At 38.4% G+C, this 24,298-nt stretch overlaps 1 protein-coding gene across 1 annotated transcript in view; it reads left to right on the top strand.

Annotated features, from left to right (window-relative positions):
• LOC306870082 (protein naked cuticle homolog 1-like) overlaps positions 1-20,438 on the top strand; it is a gene marked incomplete at its 5' end in the record, with an annotated part of 62,489 nt that extends 42,051 nt beyond the window's left edge. Inside the window, 7 exons of the mRNA XM_079417141.1 lie at positions 8,811-8,868; positions 11,921-12,024; positions 12,564-12,659; positions 13,120-13,267; positions 14,381-14,462; positions 14,696-14,823; positions 16,898-20,438. Of these exons, the coding sequence (XP_079273267.1) occupies positions 8,811-8,868; positions 11,921-12,024; positions 12,564-12,659; positions 13,120-13,267; positions 14,381-14,462; positions 14,696-14,823; positions 16,898-17,406 (1,125 nt within the window). The 3' untranslated portion in view covers positions 17,407-20,438. The remainder of the gene's footprint in view (positions 1-8,810; positions 8,869-11,920; positions 12,025-12,563; positions 12,660-13,119; positions 13,268-14,380; positions 14,463-14,695; positions 14,824-16,897) is intronic.
• Between the last annotated feature and the right edge of the window lie 3,860 nt (positions 20,439-24,298).

The raw sequence follows: 24,298 nt of genomic DNA, 5'->3' as shown, positions 1-24,298 counted from the left end.
CATTTTATAATTTGTTAGCTCATCATATTAAGATAGAATAAGAAGAAAAATCACAAAAGCTTCTTTTTTGTTACCATGTTTAATTCATGCTTTTATCACTGTCTATATGTTTTCAGTACTTATTAAATAGTAATATTGAAGGATTTGGTAAATCTGGTAAATGTTTCCACAAATCTCTAGCTCTCTTTTACTCTGGTCTTAAAAAGCCCTTCAGTGAGGAAGAGGCTAGAGTCTTTTCTCTGTATTTTTGGGGAAGTTTAGTTATTCCTTTTCTCTGCCTTTAAAGAGAAAAGGAAGAGGGAAAATAGGGAGAGGGTAAAGGAGGGATCACCTAAGGGGAAGAGAGAGTAGAACAAACGGGGAGCACTGCTTCATTTTCAAGGCTTCAAAGCGCTCTCTCACTCTGCAGCTTTCATGCTTTAAAGGATGTCTAGTAAATGAGAGCGTAGCCTCACCAGTACTATGTTTGCTTCATTTTATCTCAGTAAGTGTCCTGTTGTTGCCTGCAAAGTGATAAGATTGATGCTTTTATCTCTCACAAACTATTCTGCAAACTACTTCTTTCAGTTGAATGTGCCAGTGATACTGATACAGGATGTTGTGTTAGTCTAGTTATGAGAATGAATGCATTGTGTTGGGAGGTAAAGGCTCCTGTATTAAAATCGGCTGCATTATTCTTCCTTAAGTCTGAAGTCCTGCCCAACTTCCTGTTTCATTAGGAAATACGGCTCTTGTTAAGCCATTTCATGGTTTTTGATGCACAAAAATACAGGATTAAACAGACTTGATAAACACAATCATGTTCACATCCAGTTTAATAAACTTTTTGTATTTACATGAGTGGATATGATATCTGTATCTTTCTAGAGACCGAGAGTGTGTATGTGAGTGCATGAGAGGCTAGAGTGCGTGTGTGTTTTTTTATGGACAGTAAGTGTGTGGTGACATCAGAGTAGAGTGCTTTGATGTGGATGAGGTAATGTGTGAGGAAATGTTTGCAATGTTAATTTCATCTGAGAAATTACTAAACAGCCTCTACAGACACCGACACAAGCAGCTGCCCACACACACACTTTAATGATTTCTTTATGCCCACCTTAAAAAAAGAGCATAAATTGTACAGACGCATAAGTTTACGATACGTGTAACCTTACGTGTAAGGTTACGATCTAATCACCAGTATCGAGGATAACAGACACAACACCTTCTCCAAACACTGTGACTGCCAAAATGGAGCTGATATTGAGCAGTATTTTGCTAATCGCTTGACTGCTTATCCATACTCAACATCTATAAACCCCACACAAGTAAACTGTTCACATGGACACACTATGATAAGCACATACATGTACTTTACACAGTTAACATGTACGTGCATACACATTTGACTTAATAAATTGTGTTGTCTATGATTTGTCACTTACAACTGATTTGATCTATTAAGCCAAAAGTATACTTCAGTTTAAATGTGAACACTTAGCATGCAGAGTATGTGAGCGGAGCGGAGTGCGGAGTGGAATGGTGTAATATTGAATGGAGGTAGGAGCATATATTTTAAAAGTCGGAGCGTCGTGGTTTTCACTCGTTCCAAGAGCGCTCCACCACCTCTCCATCACGAGTACAATTCATGCCAACGGCACGTAATATAACTGCATATTTAGCAAGAATTCACATGTTAAACCTATTTAGCTAGCTTGATAGAGATGGATCACTCAAATCAGAAAGAATGTGAAGGCTATGATGACGTGAGCGGGAAGTTATACATCAAGGAATTTGTTCATCCTTATACTGAATATTTTCAGGTGAAAGCATATGATTTAAACAGGTACAACACTTATTCACACGCAATTACTCTCTCAATAATGCAGTTAAACAAATGTAATCTTACGTACTACTTCATCTGTATCTGATTTCAAATGAGCAGAAATCTGTAAGAAATACAGCGATCCGTAGGTAAAATAACTGACGAAAACATAGGCTACTGTTATTTTCATCACAAACAACATTTGCACTGCAAAAGGCAGCAATTTGACCTTTTAATGCTGACAACCTTGTTATTAGCTCGGCATGTGGTAGGAAAAAAGTTTGCACACTATAGTGTTCCAATAAGCCACATTGAAACGCTCCTGTTATTTTCTTTTCTTTTTTTTATATATACGTTATGAACAGAAGTGTGATATTTCAAACATACCGAAACACTTCAGATGCGGAGCAGTGTTTCTGATATCAGTGAGCGAGGAGTGGAGTGGGAAATGGTGAACCCGGGGCGGAGCTGGAGCCGAGTGATTATTAAATGCTCGGAGCGGAGAGGGGAAATTGTTGCCACTCCACTCCGCTAACATACTCTGTTAGCATGTTTATGGCTGACGCATTGCACAAAATACTCCATTTAACAGCTCACAGAAACAGGTGTTTATCACATACATGCTTGAAAGTTTCATCCTTGTTTAGTCTGTGCTGTTTCTTCAGACGTTATAAGTGACAGAATGTATTTATACCCTTTTTTTGAGTATCTCTTAAAGTGCCCCTTTTATGCTATATTTAAGGTTCCTAATGTTGTTTTGGGAGTCTCCTACAATAGTTTTACATGCATGCATGGTCAAAAAAAACGCTTTCGTTTTCTCAGAATATGCATTTAATATCACCTCGTTTTTCAACGATTCTCAAACGATTAGTTCGAAGCAGTTCTAAGATTTAATCTCTCTCTAAACCCCTCATTTCCGTGAGTCTACTCCATTCTGACAACAGTCTGTTGTGATTGCTTACAGAGCATGTCGGAAATTATATGCTCATTGCCATAGTTACGTATTTTGAACACTCTATAGAAAATATAAACATCTATTATTTATCATACTTACATGTTGTGATTCATTTATCCAAATAAACTGGGTACTGAGCCTTCTTTCAAGAGCAAACATTTTGTGAATCCTGCGTTGAACACCCCGAGATTATAGAAGCAGTCGTCAGTAAAATGGCTTGTTTGTGTTGGCGCCAATAGCCCTGTGGGCTGCGCTCTGACATATTGCTCCATTGCGTTACAAGCATCCCGAGTTCGAATCCCGCCTTAAGGACCTTTCCTGATTCTGTCCCCCTCTCTCCCTCTCCCACTTTGCTGTCCCTTCTACACTGGCCTATCAAAATTATTTTATATTCTTTCTTTTGGGAGACAATAACTTTATTTACTGTGCACTTTTGGCTTTGCAACTTTGCAGATCATTTGCATTCACATCCATTACACATTGCATGAAAGGCAATATTCTAAATCGCATTATAGGGGCCCTTTAACCATCTCACACAAATGCTCATCAATGCAGGCATCTATTGCTTTTGCTTTTCCAATAACCAGCACTTTTTTTGAGTAAAGAGTCCCTTTCTCTAATCTGTCCCTGTTTTCTGTTGTGGCTGTTTGATGAGAGGAGTATATTGAGACTAAAGTGATGCTTTCCATCCTAGATAAAGACATCAGTGATACATAAAATGCTAAACATCTAATAATGCTCTAATTCTTCTATTATCTTTGCCTTCAAGCAAACTAACCATCTGAACAGACACACAAGCTCATTCACTGCCTTTCTGTTGCTCAGCTTGACTTGATTTAGAAACCTGTAATTCAGTAAATTAGCAGCATGTGTTTGGATTCTGGATGCGTGGATTGAGCTTTTTGTGCCAGGGCAGGTATATGATTATCAGAACTCGTAACTTTAAAATGCTTAAACATTGAATCAAGGGATATTTTACACACACTCACTAACAGTCTATCTTCTGCCAATCTCTCCGCACTGTTCTCTACACCAGATCATCTGTGTTCAGTCCAGCCAAAATGTTTTTTTTTTTAGATTTTTACAGTTTGAGCTCTCTAACTTGGTTGTTTCTCTGACTTTCAGCCATAAACAGCATCATGTACCTAATCCTTCAAAGCAAATCGAAGTTGATATGCATGACCGTGTCTGTCAGCAGGTGAGCATTTACAGACTCTCCGACTCAACTTCCTGCTGAGTTAATGGCCCAGCTGACTCTTTTAGGGGTTCAGTGGGATCTCATGGCTTTGGCATTGACCATTGAGCTTATTCTCACCTCCAAATCGTGCTGAAGAACTGATGAGCCATATTGTTTGCAACCTAACATGCACAAATCCATCACAAACGCTGTCAATGAGCACTTTCCTGGCATTCGCTTAAACGTGAATGAATAATAAAATAAGAAAGAAGAATGTAAATCTTTTTCTCTGTGAAGCTGACAAGCGCTCCTGGTGCACATGAGCATATACTTTCTACGGCAAGCCCCGAAGGGACAAATACACATCACACACTTTCACAGGGTGAAGTCGCTTCATGAATTGCATACTAATACAATTGTCTTCATTTGCATGGTGCGTCTTTCTTCACATTGATAAGCTGCCAAAACGGGGTGTTGCAATACATGACAGGGAATCCGAGAGGATTCGCAGAGAGAGTTGTTTAATTTGTTACCTCTCTTCCTGTCTTTTTCAGTGATTGGGACACAAAACAAAATTTGAAATTTTGTGTGAACCACAAAATTTCAGGAACAGCAGTGAGACACTGGTTTATTTGTTTATTTATCATGACTTTTTCTTCTGTCGAAGGAATTAAGAGTGTTTTTGTCCATACAATCAAAGTCAGTGGGGTCCAAAACAACATATCCTTTCAATGTATGGACTAAAAAAACGTATTCAAAAGGCAGAAGAAAGTGACAGGTGTAGAAAGACATGAAGGTGAGGAAATAACGACAGAATCTTGGTTGACCCCGGTCCCTTTTAGAGTGAAATACTGACACTTCAGTCAGTAGTTGTTAGTCAGGTTGTCTGGGTTGCCTGTTCTGCTCATTATAAAGTATGAGGTGCTTATGTAGGTCACTGCACTCCGTACTCTTTCATCCTCACATGTAGGAAAGTATGTAGGGTACTGGGGGGAGTGTAAGGAGCGATTTTTGGATTGGCCCTGTAGCTAGCGAGGACCTGTTTTGACGCGCTAGCATATACATCCCCTCTCCTGAGATCCTGCGCATGTAACCATATACGCTTAAGCAAGATAGCAGACATGCAAGATTAAACAGGAATTCAGTTGCGAGTCTTTTTCTGTCTATGCTTGTGACTATATGTTCATAGTTGATTGTCTCGCTGGTGAAATATGGCACCTGTAGGTGTATGTGTCTTTGTGAAGGCTTAAATGGTCTTAAAAATGGAGTGGTTCTGGTTGGCTGTGGTTCACAGCGCTGAAACCCTCCATCTTTCATTCCCTGTTTTAATATGATTGGGACTTTGGTCTGCGAGTGTGAAAACCGAAGGTGACAGAGAAGGAGTGAGAAGGCGACAGAGAGAGATGACAGTCTTAATTAGGTTTTCCAGGGTTTGATGACGTTCCAAGGCTGTGGCCTAGTGAAGGCTTGGCGACTGATAGTGTCTGTGTGTTTTGTGTGTGTGTGTCTGGCTCGTGATCATGCAGAACTGTCATCAGCTGCGTAAATTGTCCATCAGCCCTTGTGGTGTGGCGAGCAGACAGAAAATACAGACACAGAGTTGTGTGGGACTTTCCACAACACACACACACACTCAAACACACACTCCCTTACCCACATGCATTCAAACTTAGACACGCACGTACCCTAATGACAAAATGGACAAGGCCACATTCATATGTGTAATTTAATTTAGACACACATCCTCATACTTAACCTGGTTGAGAAATCCCCCAGGTTTTCTCTTTGCATTTTTTTTCATAGTGCTTACATATTAATGTGCCAGACACTTGGGGTTGACCCTTATACACACTTACACACACTTGGCAATGCGTCTGAATGTGTTTCCAGGTTTAAACTGGCAAGAACCAACATCTAATCTGTGCTCCTGCATTCTGCACACAAATCATTATCTTCAAGACGTGGTTATTCTTTAAAATCAGCTAGACCAAGCATCTCCAACTCCTGGTGGGCACTATACTAACAGTTTAAACAGAAAGAAGTTAAATTATGTATTTATTTAGTTATATTTCCTCTATAACTGCTGCTTGTTTATTTATTTAATGAGCACTAATTCATCCAGAATTGGTATTTATTTACACATATTTAGATCAATGGGAGGTGATAGTCCTATCAGAAAAGTTATTAGGTTTTAGGCCTGTAATAAGCCATTTGGAAAAGTATGTAGCTTATATTAGACTATATGGTATGACATTACAGGCCAAACCAAAGTGAAAATTGATTTAAAGGCAGGGTTTAAGGATAAACTATTAACATCTGAGAAGTTGTATGATACTGTTTGGCCTGCGGTACAGTAGTTGGAGACCCTAATCTAGACTGGCACCACAGACTTGGACAAAAGGATCTTTAAAATGAGCTTTATAACGAAAGGAGTTGTTCAGAAACGCTTTAAACAAAGAATAAAAAACATCTCAGAGAACTTGCGTCCTGTTACTAACTCCCGGTATGAACACATTCATGCCCATATTTGTTACTGGCTTGTGTTTATAAATGTTTATAACAGATGGAACAATGACATTTCTGCTGTCATGAAAAGGCCTGTGAAACATAAACAAGGGCTTCACTCAATCTGTGCCAGCAACCAGAAACTCTTTCCCAGACACCATGTTTCACACTGCGGAAAACCAACCAGATCTTTCTGTTTTAACGCAAGCCAAAACAGGAAAGAAGAGAAGTTTGAGTACTTTACTACAAATGGATGCCCACAGAACCCAGAGCAACATAACTGATTTGCCAAAACACATAAACGCATACATCAAGCACTCCAGTGCTATGTTTTTGTTGGCCCTGTGATCAGTGGAAGTAGCCTAAATGAATCTTTCAATATGAAAGGACGAGTGAATTAAAAAACAAACTAAGAGCAGGAGAGAGACATACAGTAAGGGCTTTTCACAAAAGATGCTTTTTGTTGGTCTAAGTGGTAGACAGACAGACTTTCATATTGTGCCATTGTGATGAAAATACTTTTAAAAGCATTTAAAAACAATGGACTATATTGTATGCACTGAGTATGCATATGCCTAATGCTATAGAGTTAAAATGTCGCTCACAAGACTTCATCTGTGAAATTACAAGATAATGCTTTTAATCAAAGCCCCTATAATTCTCTCTTACTCTTCGCACGCAAACTCTTTTTTTTTAGCGCTATAAATGGCACTTAGTCTCCATACATTAGTGAGTGACCTGAAGCACATGGTCACCCTCACACACGCTGAGTGTGTACAGATCCCTCTTCAGCATCTCATTACACTGCTGAAGAGAGATCAGCCTCTATTGATTACACTCTCCACAGCCAATTAGCCTCTGATGTTTCTGGTATGTGTACAAAAACATGCAATTAAAAAAAAAGACCGTCTCAGAGGTCAAGGTCACTGCAATGCAGTTTCTCCGTTTGTTATGTAGTTTATGTTGCTTAGCGCTCATGTTTGGAACGTGGCTGGATTTCATTACTAAAAGGTAACATGGACATTTTATATAAAATAGCCTTATATATTTTAATTAATTTATATTTTTATGTAATGTATTTTATTTTATTCATTGTTATGTGTTTCTGATTTGTTTTTTTAATACATTGTGAGGCAATATTTAACTAAAAATGTTTATTATTATTGTTAGGGCTGTGTGAGACAATTTCACATATATTGCACTGTGGTGGAGCAAAGACGCAAGAAAAGGGGCTTTAATATATGGGGGTGAGTGGGACTCTATAGAGCCTTTTAAGAGTGACTGAGAGGGGTGGACAGACGCCACAGTGATTGTGCTAAACGCCACTTAGAGGTGAAGTTCAGGGATTAGTGAATTTCTCACAGCCCTCAATGTTCTGCGCAACAGCACACAGCCAAGTATCCACGCTCTCAAACACAGCACACTCATTTGAAAGGGCCAAGTAGTGCTTTAGCCAAACTTGACCTTGAATGATAGAGAGAACAAAAAAAATAATAATAGAGAAGAATTTCTGCTGACCGATTCTTATTTCAACCAACTGAGAAGAACTCATATTTATAATGCAGCCCATCCATCATCTAGACAACATAGACAACACATAATTAGCGTGTTCCCCTCACATGCTGTTGGCTAACCTCTCGAGCATTATGGTGAACGTGTGTGTTTGTGTGCGTGGCTTTGTGTCTCTAGCGGCCAGTGTATGGCTTGAGGCACTACAGCAAGACATTTAGTGCGCCTGTCTAATGTGGATGAAGACAAAGCAGCTCCTCATTGGCAGAAGCAGCATGTACACACACGCAGCTGCAGAGCTTCAGCGGAGGCTGTACGTTCAGTCTTTGGGCTAGATAAATTAATTGTTAGTATGCAGACAGCTGGAGTGTTGAAATTAGACAAAGGTAGCAGGTGTGTTGAGACAATAGTCCTCTTCTAGACTGATGGTTGGTTTGGAACATGACAGAAGTGTTACAGACGGCTGCTTGTGCATGTGTAGCATAGTATAATATCTTAGATGAGACACTTCCCGTATCCACACCTGCTTATATTGTCTGTTATGGATGTGTAGACAGGATCACGTCAATTTTATATATTACTCTTTAGGATTTTCAGTCACTCTATTATGTCATTCATCTAATCTTTGGAGATGTTCGCACCCATTGTGAGGTGCTCAAATAGGGGATGCAAATTTAAACCCAGTCTGCATCGTATCCTCATCAAATGCACACTTTTCCTGTCTTTATAATCCAAATTGCACAATTTTTATATATTTTTTTGTCTCGAATACTGTTATTGCTTGTCTGACAAGTGTCATGTTATCTTCTTACAGTCTTTCTTTTAAAGAGACCTAATTCTCTTTTCCACTGTCTCTGCAGGACCCATTGGATGAAGGTTATGCTGAAGGTATCAGTGACGAACATTATCGTTTAGAAGGTAAATTATCTCACTATATCCCCTGAGCAACTGATGTTCTCTTGCATGTAGCTCCTGATCTCTCCTCTGCTCAGTTTCATTATTTCTTCTGTTAAATCATTTGTTTGCACAATGTTGGCATATAATGATTTGTTTCTTGTCATTTGACTGTAAATTGAAGGTCGTAATTTGCTAATTAAACTCATAGTAGCATGTTAAAAGATTTATTGGCAAAAATCAGATAAGGTTTTTAAGCTGATATTCAATCTCCTTTTGTTATAATGAAAGCATCTGCTTGGGGATCAAGATTCTAATCTAGGGTTTTGGCAAAAGAAAATATAATCATTTGACTGTGAATTGAAGGTCATCATCAAGAGGCTACAACAGGTCAGATTCCCGTACAAACAACGCTTAGAGCTTATACGTGCTTAAAAGTGGTCCGCTCATGTCTGTGTGGGTCAAAGGTCAGTCAAGGAGAGGTATGATTGGCTAGGTGTTTGTGGTGTTATTGTTGCCTCATAGTCAGGAGTTAAAATGTACCGTGTCTGGTACCTCTTGAATTCCATATTGCATATTTTTTTGTGAATCTGTAAAAATGTAAAATAAAGATTTTTGCTATCATATGTGTGCACCTACAGAAGTCATATCAGTGTTTTTAAACTCATGGAGGAGAAAGATATCTTGATAATAAAACAATTGAGTCTAGACCGCTTTTTCCTTTTTTAATGAGAGCAATGTAGTTTTGTAGTTTCCCCCAAATCTGCTGGATTCATCATCAGGATGTCGTAATTTACTAATTAAGCTCATAGCAGCATGTTAAAAGATTGTTTAGGCAAAAACATACTTTTGAAGGCAAGAATGTGAAGTTTTGACCAAAGAACTTGAAAAGATTACTTGTTACAGTTTTACTGCACTTTAGCCTGTACCAAGCATCCACACTGAGAAAACACACTAGGCTTTAGCTATTAACCAGTCACCACACAGTTTACACTGAACTCCAGGTGAACCTTTAGATTCAAAGCCACCTTTGGGACGCTGCCAAGCTGCCCTCTGTGTTGTATAGAGTGGTTTTTAAGCGCCGTCACCGGAGCTCTGTAGCGGGTTTGGCTGTCTCATCACTCTGTGGGGAAGGACTTTGACCATTGCTGTGAGAGTTAGCACTTCCTTTGTGTTTATGGTGTGCGTGTGTGTGTGTATGGTTTATTTGTGACCATTTGTTAGTCCTCTAGATAAACAGCTCCTGTATATGGTGAGCTGGATGGCAAGCAGGCTTTGGCCCTGGAGCTCAGCGTTGCCTTTGAGTTTCTGGCCCTGATCAAAAGCTCTGATCTGACGCTGTTTCCCTCCAAAAAACCTGTAAAAGCTCCCTGGGACGACTGCTCTCATCCTCTGGTGCTTTTCTTCTCTTTTTTCATCCTCCCTTGCCTCTCGCTGCAGAGGGACAAGACAGGTCCTCTTTGATCTGAGAGGATCAGCGGAGGAGAAGTGAATGAGAGAGAGAGAAGACAGAGAGAGATACTGTTGTGTCTGCCTATCCTTTTGGCTCGTACAACAAACACTGTTTCAGATTTGACTTTGCTTAATTAATTAGAGATTCTGTTTTACAGACGGACTGATCCTGGGCCAAAAGGTTTGAGAATGGAACTTCAAAGCACAGGGATTTGGGGCAGGGGGGAGGATTTAGCCTGCAGGACCCAGCCTGGTGCTGAGCTGTGTCCTCACTGAGCTGCGTTAGATCTGCTCTCGTTTAAAACATCTCCATCTTATTACCCACAATACACAAAGAGACAAACTGCCTCTGAAATTTGGGTATTGAGTTAAGGATTAATCCTGACAGGCATTCTCTACATTAGAACGGGGCGCTGTTAGACTTCGTCTTTCTTGGCGACTCGCTTTAAATTTGCTTGTGATTTCAGACATAGACACAAATAGGATATCGAGGATGTTTGTGAAGCCTGGCCTTAGGATGTGAAGGCAGCAGTTAGGCCTGTTTACGCATTTATACTTGCAGCTTTAGCAAGGCATAGTGCTGATTTCCCATAGTCTGCTCTTAAAGGGACAGTTCACCCAAAAATTACGATTCTATTGTCTTGTTCCAAACCTGTATTACTTTTTTTCTGTGGAACAAAAAAGACAGTTAAGTGCAATGTACAGACACAGTGAAGCTTCAAAGGTAAAACAGCATTATAATAACTCTATATTCCAAGTCTGACAATAGTTTTGTATGAAAAACAGACCAAAACTCTCAAGTCGTTATTGACTGAAAATCTTGCCTTCAGCTGAAGAGCCCAAATCTCAGTTGTGACATATTAAACTCGGCATAACACGATCAATGCCGTTTAACATCATTGACGTCAGTACTGTCACATCGTGTCTTGACTTAAACTGTTTACATTTTGATCTGCTGTCTTGGTTCCTTGGGTTTCTTCCTCATCCTACCTAACCATCTTAGAGAGTTTTGTCTCACTGTTGGCTTTGGCTCACTTAGTGGGGAATGTAAGACGCTCTTCTTTGTAAAGCAGCTTTCTGACAATCCATTGTGAAAGCGCTGCCACTGCACAAAAAATGGTCCTGGATTGAGATGTGGACATGTTATATGTGTGCCACATATGCATCATTGCTTTCAAAGACTCTAACAAAGTGTGTGGAGGAACATGTACTTCTGAGATTAATATTCAGGATGTGATTGCAAATTTTGGCTGAAGCTTTATATCCCATATTCTGAGACTGTATGAGTGTCTTCAGTGTAATGACTGCAATAGTAGACATGCCATGGCTACATTCGAAAATAGCTAGGTGCTTCCTAGGCATTCCCCTTTAACTCTTTCACTTCTCTCTTCTGTCTGTTTTAATTCATATATGCTCATAAAGCTGCATTTCAATATTTTTTTCCTCATTAAAAAAAAGACAAATTAAGAAATGAATAACGCGTCTGAACGATTTTCAAAATGAGGTACAGTCACATGAGATGAAGACAAAAAATACAAGAACAAATCTTAAGAATTAAATTTCTTAAATTTTTTTAAGCATTTGATGGTTTCCTTACCATTATGTGAACTTGTGTCCCCTGCAGTGGCCCTGCCCCCTGAGAAGACTGACAGCTGTAGTGTGGAAGAGAGAATGCAGGACACTGAAGGCACTGTCACTGTCGGCCCACACAAACAATTACAGTTTGAGGTCAGTATAAAACAAACAAACCGATTTAGTTGGCTTTTTAAAGAAATTAATACTTTTATTCTACTAGGATTAAAGCAATAAAAGCAAATTGATTAAAAGTCACACTAAAGACATAATGTTACAAAAGATTTCTATTTCAAATACATTTCTATTCTATTGAAATTTCTATTAATCAAATAATTCTGAAAAATATGCATCATAGTTTCCATAAATTAACCAGCACAACTATTTTCAACATTGATAATGGTCAGAAATGTTACTTGTGTACCAAATAAGCATATTAGAATGATTTCTAATCGATCTTTTGACATAATGGTTGCTGGAATTTCAGCTTTGCTACAGTATCACAAGAACGAATTACATTTTAAAATGTATGAAAATAGAGAAAAGAGTTATTTTAAATTTAATATTTCTCTGTTTTACTGTATTTTTGATCAAATAAATGCAGCATTGGTGAGAGTTAGAGACTTCTTAAAAAAAAAAATGTATGACCAGTCTTTTAAACGTGTTATTGTTATCCATTTTTGTTTGTTAATCAGGAGTTGGAGTGTGCCGTATCAGTTGAAGAAGATAACAGGCAGGAGTGGACTTTCACCCTCTACGACTTCGATAACAATGGCAAAGTAACAAGAGAGGTAAGACTGAGAAATCTGAGCAGTGACTGATGTCTTTTGTCATGGGAAAGCCCAGAAACAGAGATAACACTAACAGGACATACTAAATAGATGCCGCTCATTATGTCTTTTTTCTTCCACGTACCACACAGTTCCTGTTTTCCTCAGCTTCATAGTTGCTCTGCATTTACATTTTATTTCCACATGCTAAATAGCCTCAGATGTATAGCATGTTTCATGTTTGTGTGCACATGTGCTCTCCACTGCTGCCAGCATCTGTCTTCCCTCCCTGAGGCTAAGGAGACTCTGATTAACACATTATTATGGACATGTCTGTGTATGAATTATGAATAATGCATGTATCTTATCATATATCACGTACAGACTTGAACAGCATATAAAAGACTAATATACCATCTCGTGTCAGTGATGATCTCTTAATTTCATGTAATTTTTTCCCTCTTTATCTCACTACATTCAGGACATCACCAGTCTACTGCACACCATATATGAGGTAGTGGACGCGTCAGTGAATCACTCCCCCAGCAGCAGTAAGACCCTCAGGGTGAAGCTCTCCGTCGCCCCAGACTCCAGCCCGAGATGGAAGAACTGCACCCAGACCAACACAGGTACATAGAGGGAGTTTGCTCAGAACAACAGAAAATAAGTCAAGGGGTATCGGGGAGAGTTCAGTCAAAAATGCAGTTGTCATCATTTACTCACCGTCACGTTGTTCCTTGCATGTATGACTTTTTTATTTCTTCCATGGGACACAAGAGGGAGTTTAGCAGAATGTTGACGCTGCTCTTTTCCACATAGTTGTTGTGAATGGTAACTGGATCAATCAAATTTGATCAAAAAGACAATAAAAACCAGTCAATACGACAAGAGGTTTGTGTGATGGTCAAACTGTAATGTATAGATGTGATGTGTAATTGTTTTTTTGTTTTTTTAACTTGACAGTCTCAATTTCATTTGACAAGTACATCCTTGACATTTTGTTAAATAGCAAATTTTTGTTAAATACTACATTTTGTGTTCCATTATAAAAGCGAAAAAAACATAAAAACAAGGACATGAGGGCAAGTAGAAGATGACAGAATTTTTGGGAGAACAATTCTAAGTTCTTGTTATGCTATCTCCTATTGCCCTCCTCCTTTTCCCTGTTTTCCATGTCATTGCATCTCTTGTAAGATGTGTTCATAGTCAAAGGCAGAAGTCGAGAGAAAGAAAAAACCCAAACCTCTGCAGCTCTGAGCTTTTGGATTCCTTTTGGAAAGTGCTATCTTTGCATAGATGAAAAATAAATAAATCCACATTTAGCCACTTTCTAACTGTGTTACTTGGTAAAAAACAATGTGAAGGAGAACAGAAAGTACTCTGAAGAAACAGAAGTGGTTCTGTTTGTTTAGTGTTGTCATTTGGGCTATTTATACCCGTCGTGTATTTGAAAGAGAAGAGCCTTTGAACAGCAGCTGTCCTCATGCAAATTCACAAGTGTGTGTTTTTTAGATTTATATGAGGCCTGAGGTTCAAAATAGAATAAATGAAGCATTGTTGTTTTTTCTTCTTTTATGAACCTTCAAAGTAAATAGAAAGCAGGGAACAAAGGTTTCTTTCTTATTTTGGCTGGTCTTTAAAGCTGCTTCAGTGTGTGATGCTGTGCAACTCAACGCCGTTCTCTTTGATAAAGACTCCCTCCTCTCTCTCCATCTCTCTCTCACTCACTCTGTATCCTACAGACACTCCCCATCCCAAGCATAAGGGAGAAAAGTGCATTGAGGACTCCAAGACTTCAGAGAAAAAGTCAAGAGCCTTTCTTAGGTACTTATGAAATTAATCTACACAAACAGACCACATCATATGTAAATCACTTTCACACGTTAGTGTCTGTAATTGTTACATAAAACTACAATATATAAACTTTGGAAGAACATGTCACAGAATCTTAAAATAAATTATCATCTAACGGACAATGATTGGTTCAAGCCCCCTTCATGTACACATCCTCAGAGCAATTTACTTGCAGTCATGACAGTTTGATGCTGTTGTATTAGGCGTTACCATGCTGATCACCACAACCAGCAAGGTTGCCAGCGGCACTGTGTGGATGAGAACTTGGAGAGAAGAAACCATTACCTTGACCTGGCCGGCATTGAAAACTACACATCCCGCTTTGGAACAGGTACAATCTTAAGAGTAAATGGAGCCAACAGAGCTTTCTAATTTAGGCCCTACTCACACCTGGTGATTAAATCTGTCTTGTGGGATCCAGTCACAACCAATCCAGTATTAAGTAACACATTGCTGTAAGATTTTATACATTAACATTATGGTAGTTGCAATAGCTTAAACAAAATAACAGTGAACAATACTTTATAGCCTTAGGAAAAATAAAAGCACTTATTTTTAACAAAGACAGGATTTATTAGTCAATGTTAATTTTTGCATATACGTTTTAACATTTTATAACATTGGATCATGTTTTATGAACGAACATGAATTTTTAATAAATAAAAGTAAATATACACATTTTGCAGGTTTTATAAATATGAATGATTTTTTTTCTTCTTAAAAATAACAACAACTGCACAATAACCCCCAGCTCAATGGATAAATGTCATTGACTCCAAATTTTATTTGAGTGATCTGATCATAAAAGTGTTTTGGACTGCTTGGTACATCTGTATTTAGTGCTGACCCCCTTGTGTTGACATGCACCTGAACATATCATATAATTTGCAGGAGATCATAAAATGACTTGACACTTAAAGGGATAGTTCAGCCAAAGAAGAAAATTCTGTCATTAATTACTCACCCTCATGTCGTTCCAAACCCATTAGACCTTTGTTCATCTTCAGAACACAGATTAAGACTTTTTGATGAAATCCGTGAGTTTTCTGACCCTCCATAGACAGCAACGGAACTCACACATTCAAGGCCCAGAAAGGTAGTAAGGACATCAATAAAATAGTCCATGTGACATCACGGGTTCAACCTTAATTTTATGAAGCTACGAGAATATTTTTGTGCCCAAAGAAAACAAAAATAACTTTATTGACACAGAACCCGGATGTGCTGCATCTCGTTTGCAAGCAGAAGAATGCAGACAAGCATCATAGTTCTTTCATGAACGCGCAGTGAAGACTGTCATGGAATAGAAGAAATTATTCAATAAAGTCATTATTTTTGTTTTCTTTGCATACAAAAAGTATTCCTGTAGCTTAATAAAATTACGGTTGAACCACTGATGTCACATGGACTATTTTAACGATGTCCTTACTACCTTTCTGGGCCTTGAATGTGGTAGTTGTGTTGCTGTCTATGGAGTAGGGATGTGCATCTCCATAACTGAGGCCGATGCTATACGCACCTCGATGCATAGCCAATGATATGATACATTGAAGATACATATGAAGCAGGCACCGATGTGATGCGATACGATTCATCCGTTACGATGCAGTGCGATTAGATTTCGATTCAACACAATGCGATTCAAGGCAATGGAAAAAATATGATCGCAGCAAATCATAAATTAACTTGTGTCTTCTGACTTCTAACACCTCGAGGCCTGTTTCATAAAATAAGTTTACCAAATAGGCCAGGCTTATTTCAGTTAGTCTGACTCACTGTCAAATGATTTGGTTCCATAGAGTAAATTTAACAAAGATCAACCTTTGTCGTTTATGGAACTGCTTTAGCCCCGATTGATTTGTTCGGTTATTTCAAGTAAGGTTTTGGACTTTAATCCCCACTTTTCCTCAGGTCTCCGTAGTGTTGTTGTGAACTTTTGATTTGTCATATTCACGTGCAGCGGTGATGAGAGAATGAGACATTGCTTGAGACACAGTTTCGAGAGGAGAAATCAGTCTACATATAAAATATTGGTCACAGATTATTGGTAACTTTCTAAACAATAAAAGTGTAGCACATCCACTATTAATTATATACAAATAAATTGTTTTTTACCGATGCAGATATCTTAGAAACGATGCATCGCAATACAAATGCCAACTTGTATCCGATGCACACTTTTTAACTTTTTTTGCTGATGCACCGAGCGAATCTTTGGGGAATCTTCCCATCCCTACTATGGAGGATCAGAAAGCTCTCGGATTTCATCAAAAATATCTTAATTTGTGTTCTGAAGTTGTTATCAATTTAACAACTTTTTTTGGTAAAGGCACAACTATTTATATACTAATAAAACGTCTTTATAATAATAACACTTAAAACTAATTATTTTGTGCTTCCTCTAGCAGTTCCTGCCACAGTACCCGCAAAACCCAACCATACCACGCGCTCATCCAATCAGACACGCTCACGTTCTCAGGAACCCGAGAATGGTCACACATACCCCGCTCACCAACGGCGCTCACAGACCACCTCCACAGATCCTCCTGCCATCCTCTCCCGGCACACACATGCACTCCGTTCCCCCAAAACACACCGCACACCACCCAAACAGGCCTCTGCCTGTCGGGTGATAAGAAGAGGAGCGCCCCCTCCCCCGGCGGTCCCCAACCAGATCCCTCCACACCAAAGCTCAGGCCCGTACCGACGACACAAGCAGAGGTCTAAAGAAGGCCTGCACTATCGGCCTCTTGGGCCAACCGTGACGTCTGGCCCAGTCGTGGAGAAAGAGCATGTGAGGGATCTGCCCAGTCTGGTGCTATATGAAGCAGGACTAGCTCAGGTAGTCCAGCGACACGAGCATCATCATCATCATGAACATCATCATCACTACCATCACTTCTATCAGTCCTGAAGAGTAAAACACAGACGGGCTACATAAAGCATCTAAATAAGAAGAACAACGAGGAACATAACAATTGAATGATGTTAAATATTCTTGCATGGCCACAATGAGGCTGAGAAGGATACAAAGCATCATGTTCATGCCAAAGTGGCAGACAATATGTACGCATTTGTATATATAAGTGTGTGTGTGTGTGTGTGTGTGTGTGCGAGAGAGGATGTGTGGGTCGGTTTGAATGCGTGCTGATATGTTCAGTCCTGTCTTTGGCAGCAGGCGAGGTTTACTTACTACGTAAGGGCTCTATCTTTCCCTTTTCTCTTCTTTTTTCTCTCTATCACTCTGTCTGCCTCCTTTGTTTTTTTTCTCTCTCCCTCTCTTAATTCTTATCTGATTGGTCTATTTGGTGGAAAAGGTGGTCAGCCCTGTTAAATGAAGAATTTTGAGTTGTCAAACCACTTTTGAAGGAATACAATTCCTTGGTTTTGTAAATTACATTTTGTGTGTGCGCACAATCTGCGCATCTATGTGTGCCTAAGGTGTCTTTTTTTACACTTATCCTTTTTTGTTTTCTTTTTTTCACTGATGACCACTTGAAAAGCACTTCTTGTGCCATTGCATTCGAGACACTTTATCTATGAAGAGCTTCTCTCTCCTAAACAATAGATCTGAATCAACACCTTTAAAAATGCAATACAGGACGCATGTACATAAAAGAGCCAGTAAAGACGCCCAAACCGTCAAAAAGGACTTTGTTGAAGGACAGTATGAGAACTGCACTCTACAATGATGAAATCGCCAGTCTACATGAAGAAAACAGAACATCATAATCAGCTGCTACCTCTAGTATTATTATGATTATCGGTATTATTGACATAATTTTTTATTCAGATTTTATTTTTTATTTGTCTGTCTGTTGTAATATGCCACCAATCTGCAGTCATGTCAAGATGTATCGGATTTAAATCCATTGTAAGCTTTATTACTGAAACATTTCTATTCATGCTTTTTTTTTTTTTTTTTTGGTGTTTTCCTGTCCCTGTAACTTTAAGCTAATTGCATTCTAAGACCACTAGGCATCAGAGTTTATAGTGTAATTATGTGCATCAGACAATATGAAATCTTAAAATAATGTAATGATTGTAGAATAATGTTTTGAAGCTTGTTAAAAAATAATTTATTTGAAAAACATATTCCTGTCAGGTTTATGGCAAGTCAAAATGGGTCTAATCAAATGATTGGAAAACATTGAATATAGTTTATATTGTATGACACAATATTATACCTGATATTATTGTATCTTTTGCTTGTTTAGTTGTGGTTTCAACTTTTCCTTCTTATCAGTTCAGTCATAAGACAATTCAAGTTGTAAAGTGTAAAGGAATCTGTGCTGCCAAGGAAAAATAGTATTTTTATTTCTCAGGTTCATTTCACGTTTGAGTCATTGATTTGATTATTGGTTTTCAAGGGAGCTGTAAACCACTAGACTGAAGTTTTTCGGGGTTTTTTTTGGTACAGAATCACCATTTAGGGTTTTTAATTTCTTTCAGAATCCAAGAATATGTTCTCAGACTGAATTAGGATCTTTTAGACAGTATGTTAGTGCCTTTAGCTCAGTATTGGCAGAAGTGAGGTAGGTAGCGAGAAAACAAGTCTGGTTTAATAGGAGTTCATCTGTTTCCATGCAGCAGTTTAAAACAGCATTTAAATAAGTACATTATGAATCTATTTTAGGTTCGATGTATCCCAAGTCACCTAGAGGGAATGAGTGAGTGTGTATAGCAGCTGCCTCATTCCTCAGGGGCAGGATGACAGTATCGCCGCCTAGAAGTCTCCAGTCCTCCCATAACTCACCAATACCCCACTGACAGAGAGTTAACGAGTGCATGTGCATCTGAAACCAGCACTACGGAAGATTATGAAACACAACAGCCTTCGTTCAAACTCAGCAAAGCAGGTGTGTGTTGAAGCTCACAGAGGTGTTTTAATACTCCTCGTTTGTGCAATATAATTGTTCTCATCTCTCTTTTTTGATGACACAGAAAAAAAAACTTGTATTGAAAGCTAGAAAAATTTGCACTTGTACTTGCAATTTTGGGCCCCGATATGGACAGCAGTTAAAATTGAGAATTTTGTCAGTGATGAGATGAGTTGATTATGTTTGGTTAGGATCTGTTCGACTTGCTGAAATGTTTAGAATGAGATTGGCTGACTCTTCTGCTCAGGAGGACAGTGGAAACGTGAGAGCATCATACTACACTAAACTCTGGAAAACCCACCTGCAGCTTCAGGGTGGTCTCATCACAGCTAGCGACATTCGACCATCACTCAGTTTTGCTGTTGCGGGGGAATGAATGTGGGGTATGGCACTTAGCTCTCCCTCTCATTCTCTCTCTCTGTTAATGGTGAGATGTTGCTGTTTTAAATGATTCTGACCTTTTCTTAAACATATATTGCTGCTAAACAAAAAATCAAAACAATCCATAGCATCATGAGAAACTGAAAAATGTAAACATGCCTCATGTGCAAAACATCTAAATGCACAGTTATTTCGTTATTGTCCCACAGTGTCCCACATCCTTTAACGAATCCTCACACTAAAATTGTGTAGATGTTTGATGGGTTCACTTGCCTGATGGTTGTAAATACATCATGAGCAGACAGCTGCGGTGATAACAGTGTGTTAGATGGATTCTGTGCTATTTATCTGGATGAATGGCTATTTTGTAGTGCCATTTGTACTTACAACATTTCTTGATTTCTACTGTGCTTTTGTTTAGTGTGATTGAGTGAGTGTGTAGGACAACACGCTCAGGATAACAGCAAATGATTCATGGAGGTGCTTGTACATAAATAACACGAAGTGGTAGCATTTCATGCTACACCCCAACCCTAGTCCAGATTATTTGTGACTATTTGTTTCCTATTAATTTTTCATGCTTTTTTGTTTAGTTTATATAGATGGATGGAAATAATTGCTTTATTTATTTAATAGCAAACCTGTGCCAAGAGAAAACCTTTCATTAAAAGCTGAACTGTTGCTTACTGACTGGGTGGCTGTGATTTCTTTGGCTGTTGGTTTTGAGAATGTTCTGATGATTTCTTTGCATGCATGCACACTCATCATGGCTGCATGCAGAGATCTGTTTCTGCTTTTGAGTAGAAATACTTTTGCATGTCCTTAATCTATGTTGTTTGCATGTCTTGCTTCAAATGTTTTCCACAGTTGCAGTCTAACACATGGCCAAAGTAAGTATTCAAGTCCTGTAAGTTTTAAGTTAGCTAGCTACTAAACCATCTCAATCTCCACTACCGTTTGGGGTAAGATTTGTTTATGTTTCTGGAAAAATTCTTATGCTCACCAAGAACAAAAATCCTGCAAGAATGGCATTATTGTAAAATACCATTACAGTTTAAATAAGTGTTTTCTATTTGAATGTATTTCAAAATGCAATTTATTTTTGATGGCCATTACTTCCTTCTTCAGTGTCACATGATCCTTCAGAAATCATTCTAATATGCTAATAATTTTCTGCTCAAGAAACATTTCTTTATCAATGTTGAAAACTGTTGTGCTGCTTTAATTAATTAATTAATCTTTTTTTTTAAACCATGATACATTTTTGAGGATTTTTTGAAGAAATAGAAAGTTAAAACGCACAGGAGCATTCACTTCTTTCAAAAGATCGCAGACATTGGAAAGGTAACATTTGTAATTTAATTTGTGATGGATAAATAAAATTTGCTGTTAGTGAGGAACACTATGGGAATACACCAGTTTACTTGTACTGTACTTGTACAGTCTTAAATTCTATTTAAGAGTGAATTTTATACAGAACAAGTATGTTGATGTCCCAGTTTTGTCTACACAAGAAGCTTACATTTCATTTATCAAAAGTAACAGTGCATTCAACCTAAATTTTACCAGCATGCATATTCCCTGGGAATCAAGCCAATGACCTTTTAGCAACATTTGAACTAAAAGAACACACCTACTTTCCTTTCTCCTAGGACTTTTTTTCTCCTCAACTCAACAAATATTTTCACAAGAGCATAAAAGTGGTTCACATTTGGTGCTGGATCTGTGTGGTGAGGATGGTGGGGACTGTAGGTGTGGAAGAGCCATATCTCTGTGTCACAAAAACAAACAGACAGCAAGCGAGCAAGCCAGCGAATGATGCTATTGACTTGAGCGCGAGTGAGGAGGCTGCTTCCATATGTGTGGAGTGTGCTTTGTTTCCTGTAGATAGACACAGTGCTTTGAAGTGCGGATTGGCCCAGTGGGGTGCTAGCTTCTGTTGAGAGGAGATGCTAAACACAGAGGATGTGAGGGACACGCGACTACACTATTACCCATACAGGTGCAAAGAGGCGAAAACGCAAATCCAATGATAATGTACATCTGTTCCAGAGTATTTAGAGGCTTTGAAGGTTTTTTTTTCTGCAGGATAAGTGGAGCCCTTTTTCTTACAGTATCTCACAACTTCAAAACAGATTCTCTAGATTATGCAAATGATTCGAATATAGCGCTTTCTGCAGGCTTGAAAGCATGAAAAGAAAAGAGAGAGGAGAAAAAAAGCGAATTAAGCTAATTGGTGTGGCAGGCTTTTATGTATGAGAAGATGAGCGAAAATAAAGCACTTTATTACCTGTCAAGTTCACTGAATTAGGCGAGATGCTGGCAGAGTGCTAAAGTTCACATTCCCTCTATCTGTCTTTGAGGTTTGTTTGTAGCACTCAAGGTCTCGGTGCCCTGTTGACATTTGCTCCACAGTGAATTCTGTTAAGGGTATGATGAGATAATAGTCATTGAGATTAAGAGCATCCCGTTGTAATCACAAGGGCATGTTTGATGGCTGAGAGGGAAAGGGAAATGGTAATGGAGGTGTGAATATGACTGGCTGCAGGTCTTTTGAGTACACAAAGCAATAGAAGTCTTGGTTTGTCTGTGAATAAATTTTATTTTACCAGTTTACATCGATTTAAATATTTAAACATTTTCAAAGAAATGGTATTAACATGAATCAAAATAAAGTAGTGATGAAGGAAAATGTTAAATAGCTGATGATTAGTGTTATTTATTTTATTGTGTAATTGTTATTTTTTACGATTTATGGGATCCCTTCCAAACAATGGTTTTGACCAGTGTATATACAGGTGCATCTCAAAAAATTAGAATATTGTGAAAAACTATTTTTACAAAAACATTTTTTTGTAACTTATTTGAAAAAGTGAAACGTTCATATACTGTATTCTAGATCCATTACATGTAAAGTAAAACATTTCAAAAGTTTTTTAGTTTTAATTTTGATGATTACAGCTTACAGCTCATGAAGTCAAAAATCCAGTATCTCCAAATATTAGAATATTTCAAGATCGATAAAAAAAAAAAAAGGATTTGCAAAATAGAAAAGTTCAAGTTCTTTAAAGTATGTTCATTTATGCACTCAATACTTGGTTGGGGCCAAACTCCAGCATCAGCGAGGAATGGCATGGAAGCGATCAGCCCGTGGCACTGCTGAGGCACTATTGAGCCTTCAGCTCGTCTGTATTGTGACTGTTTCTCATCTTTCTCTTGAAAATATCCTTTAGATTCTATATGGGGTTCAGGTCAGGCATGTTGGCTGGCCAATCAAGTACAATAATATCATGGTCAGCAAACCACTTGGAAGTGGTTTTGGCACTGTGGACAGGTGCTAAAGTCCAGCTGGAAAAGGAAATCAGCATCTCCATAAAGCTTGTCAGCAGATGGAGGCATAAAGTGCTCCAAAATCTCCTGGTAGATGGCTTCACTGACTTTGGACTTGATAAAACACAATGGACCAACACCAGCAGACGTCACGGCACCCCAAATCATCACTGACTTCGGAAACTTCACACTGGACTTCAAGCAGCTTGGATTCTGTGCCTCTCCAGTCTTCCTTCAGACTCCAGATCTTGATTTCCAAATGAAATGCAAAATTTACTTTCATCTGAAAATAGGACTTTGGACCACTGAGCAACAGTCCAGTTCTTTTTCTTCTTAGCCCAGGTTAGATGCTTCTGACGTTTCTGTTTCAGAAGTGGCTTGGCAGCTCTTTTCCTGAAGACGTCTGAGCTGGTGGCTCTTGATGCACTGACTCCAGCTTCAGTTCACTCCTTGTGAAGCTCTCCCAAGTGTTTGAATTGGCTTTGCTTGACAGTATTCTCAAGCTTGCGGTCATCCCTGTTGCTTGTGCACCTTTTCCTACCCAATTTATTCATTCTGGTCAACTTTGCATTTAATATGCTTTGATACAGCACTCTGTGAACAGCCACCCCTTTCAGTAATGACCCTCTGTGACTTACACTCTTTGTGGAGGGCGTCAATGATTGTCTTCTGGACCACTGCCAAGTCAGCAGTCTTCCCCATTATTGTGATTTTAAAGAGATACCCAGAATTTATACTGTAGGGATGGTCATTTAATGAAACTCAAATGCAAATATTCTAATATTTTTAGATACTGGATTTTTGACTTTCATGAGCTGTAGCTCTAATAATTTTTTAAAATGTTTTACTTTACATGCGATGAATCTAGAATATATGAAAGTTTCACTTTTTCACAATATTCAAATTTTTATGAGATGAAGAACTTGAACTTAAAAAAAACATTGCCTTGGTAACTAATTGAAATAAGTTTAAGAACTAAAATAACTAAAACTTAAAAAAGCTAAATATTAAAATAGAAGAAATATTAAAAGCAAAACATTTATATACTATAATAGTATATAAATAATACTAAAATAACACTGACTGTGACTCTATCTGACTATTGCAGTGCTGTGGAAAAACTTTTATTCAACTGAAGAATGCACTTACTTAGTTGACATAAATCATAAGACTTTTATTTATTTTTTTAAATCATGCATGTTTAATGCTGATATA

The sequence above is a fragment of the Barbus barbus genome (assembly GCF_936440315.1).
Source record: "Barbus barbus genome assembly, chromosome: 1".
Classification (NCBI taxonomy): domain Eukaryota; kingdom Metazoa; phylum Chordata; class Actinopteri; order Cypriniformes; family Cyprinidae; genus Barbus; species Barbus barbus.
The sequence above is the reverse complement of the archived record's forward strand: the minus strand, read 5'-3'. Positions and strand labels throughout refer to the sequence as shown.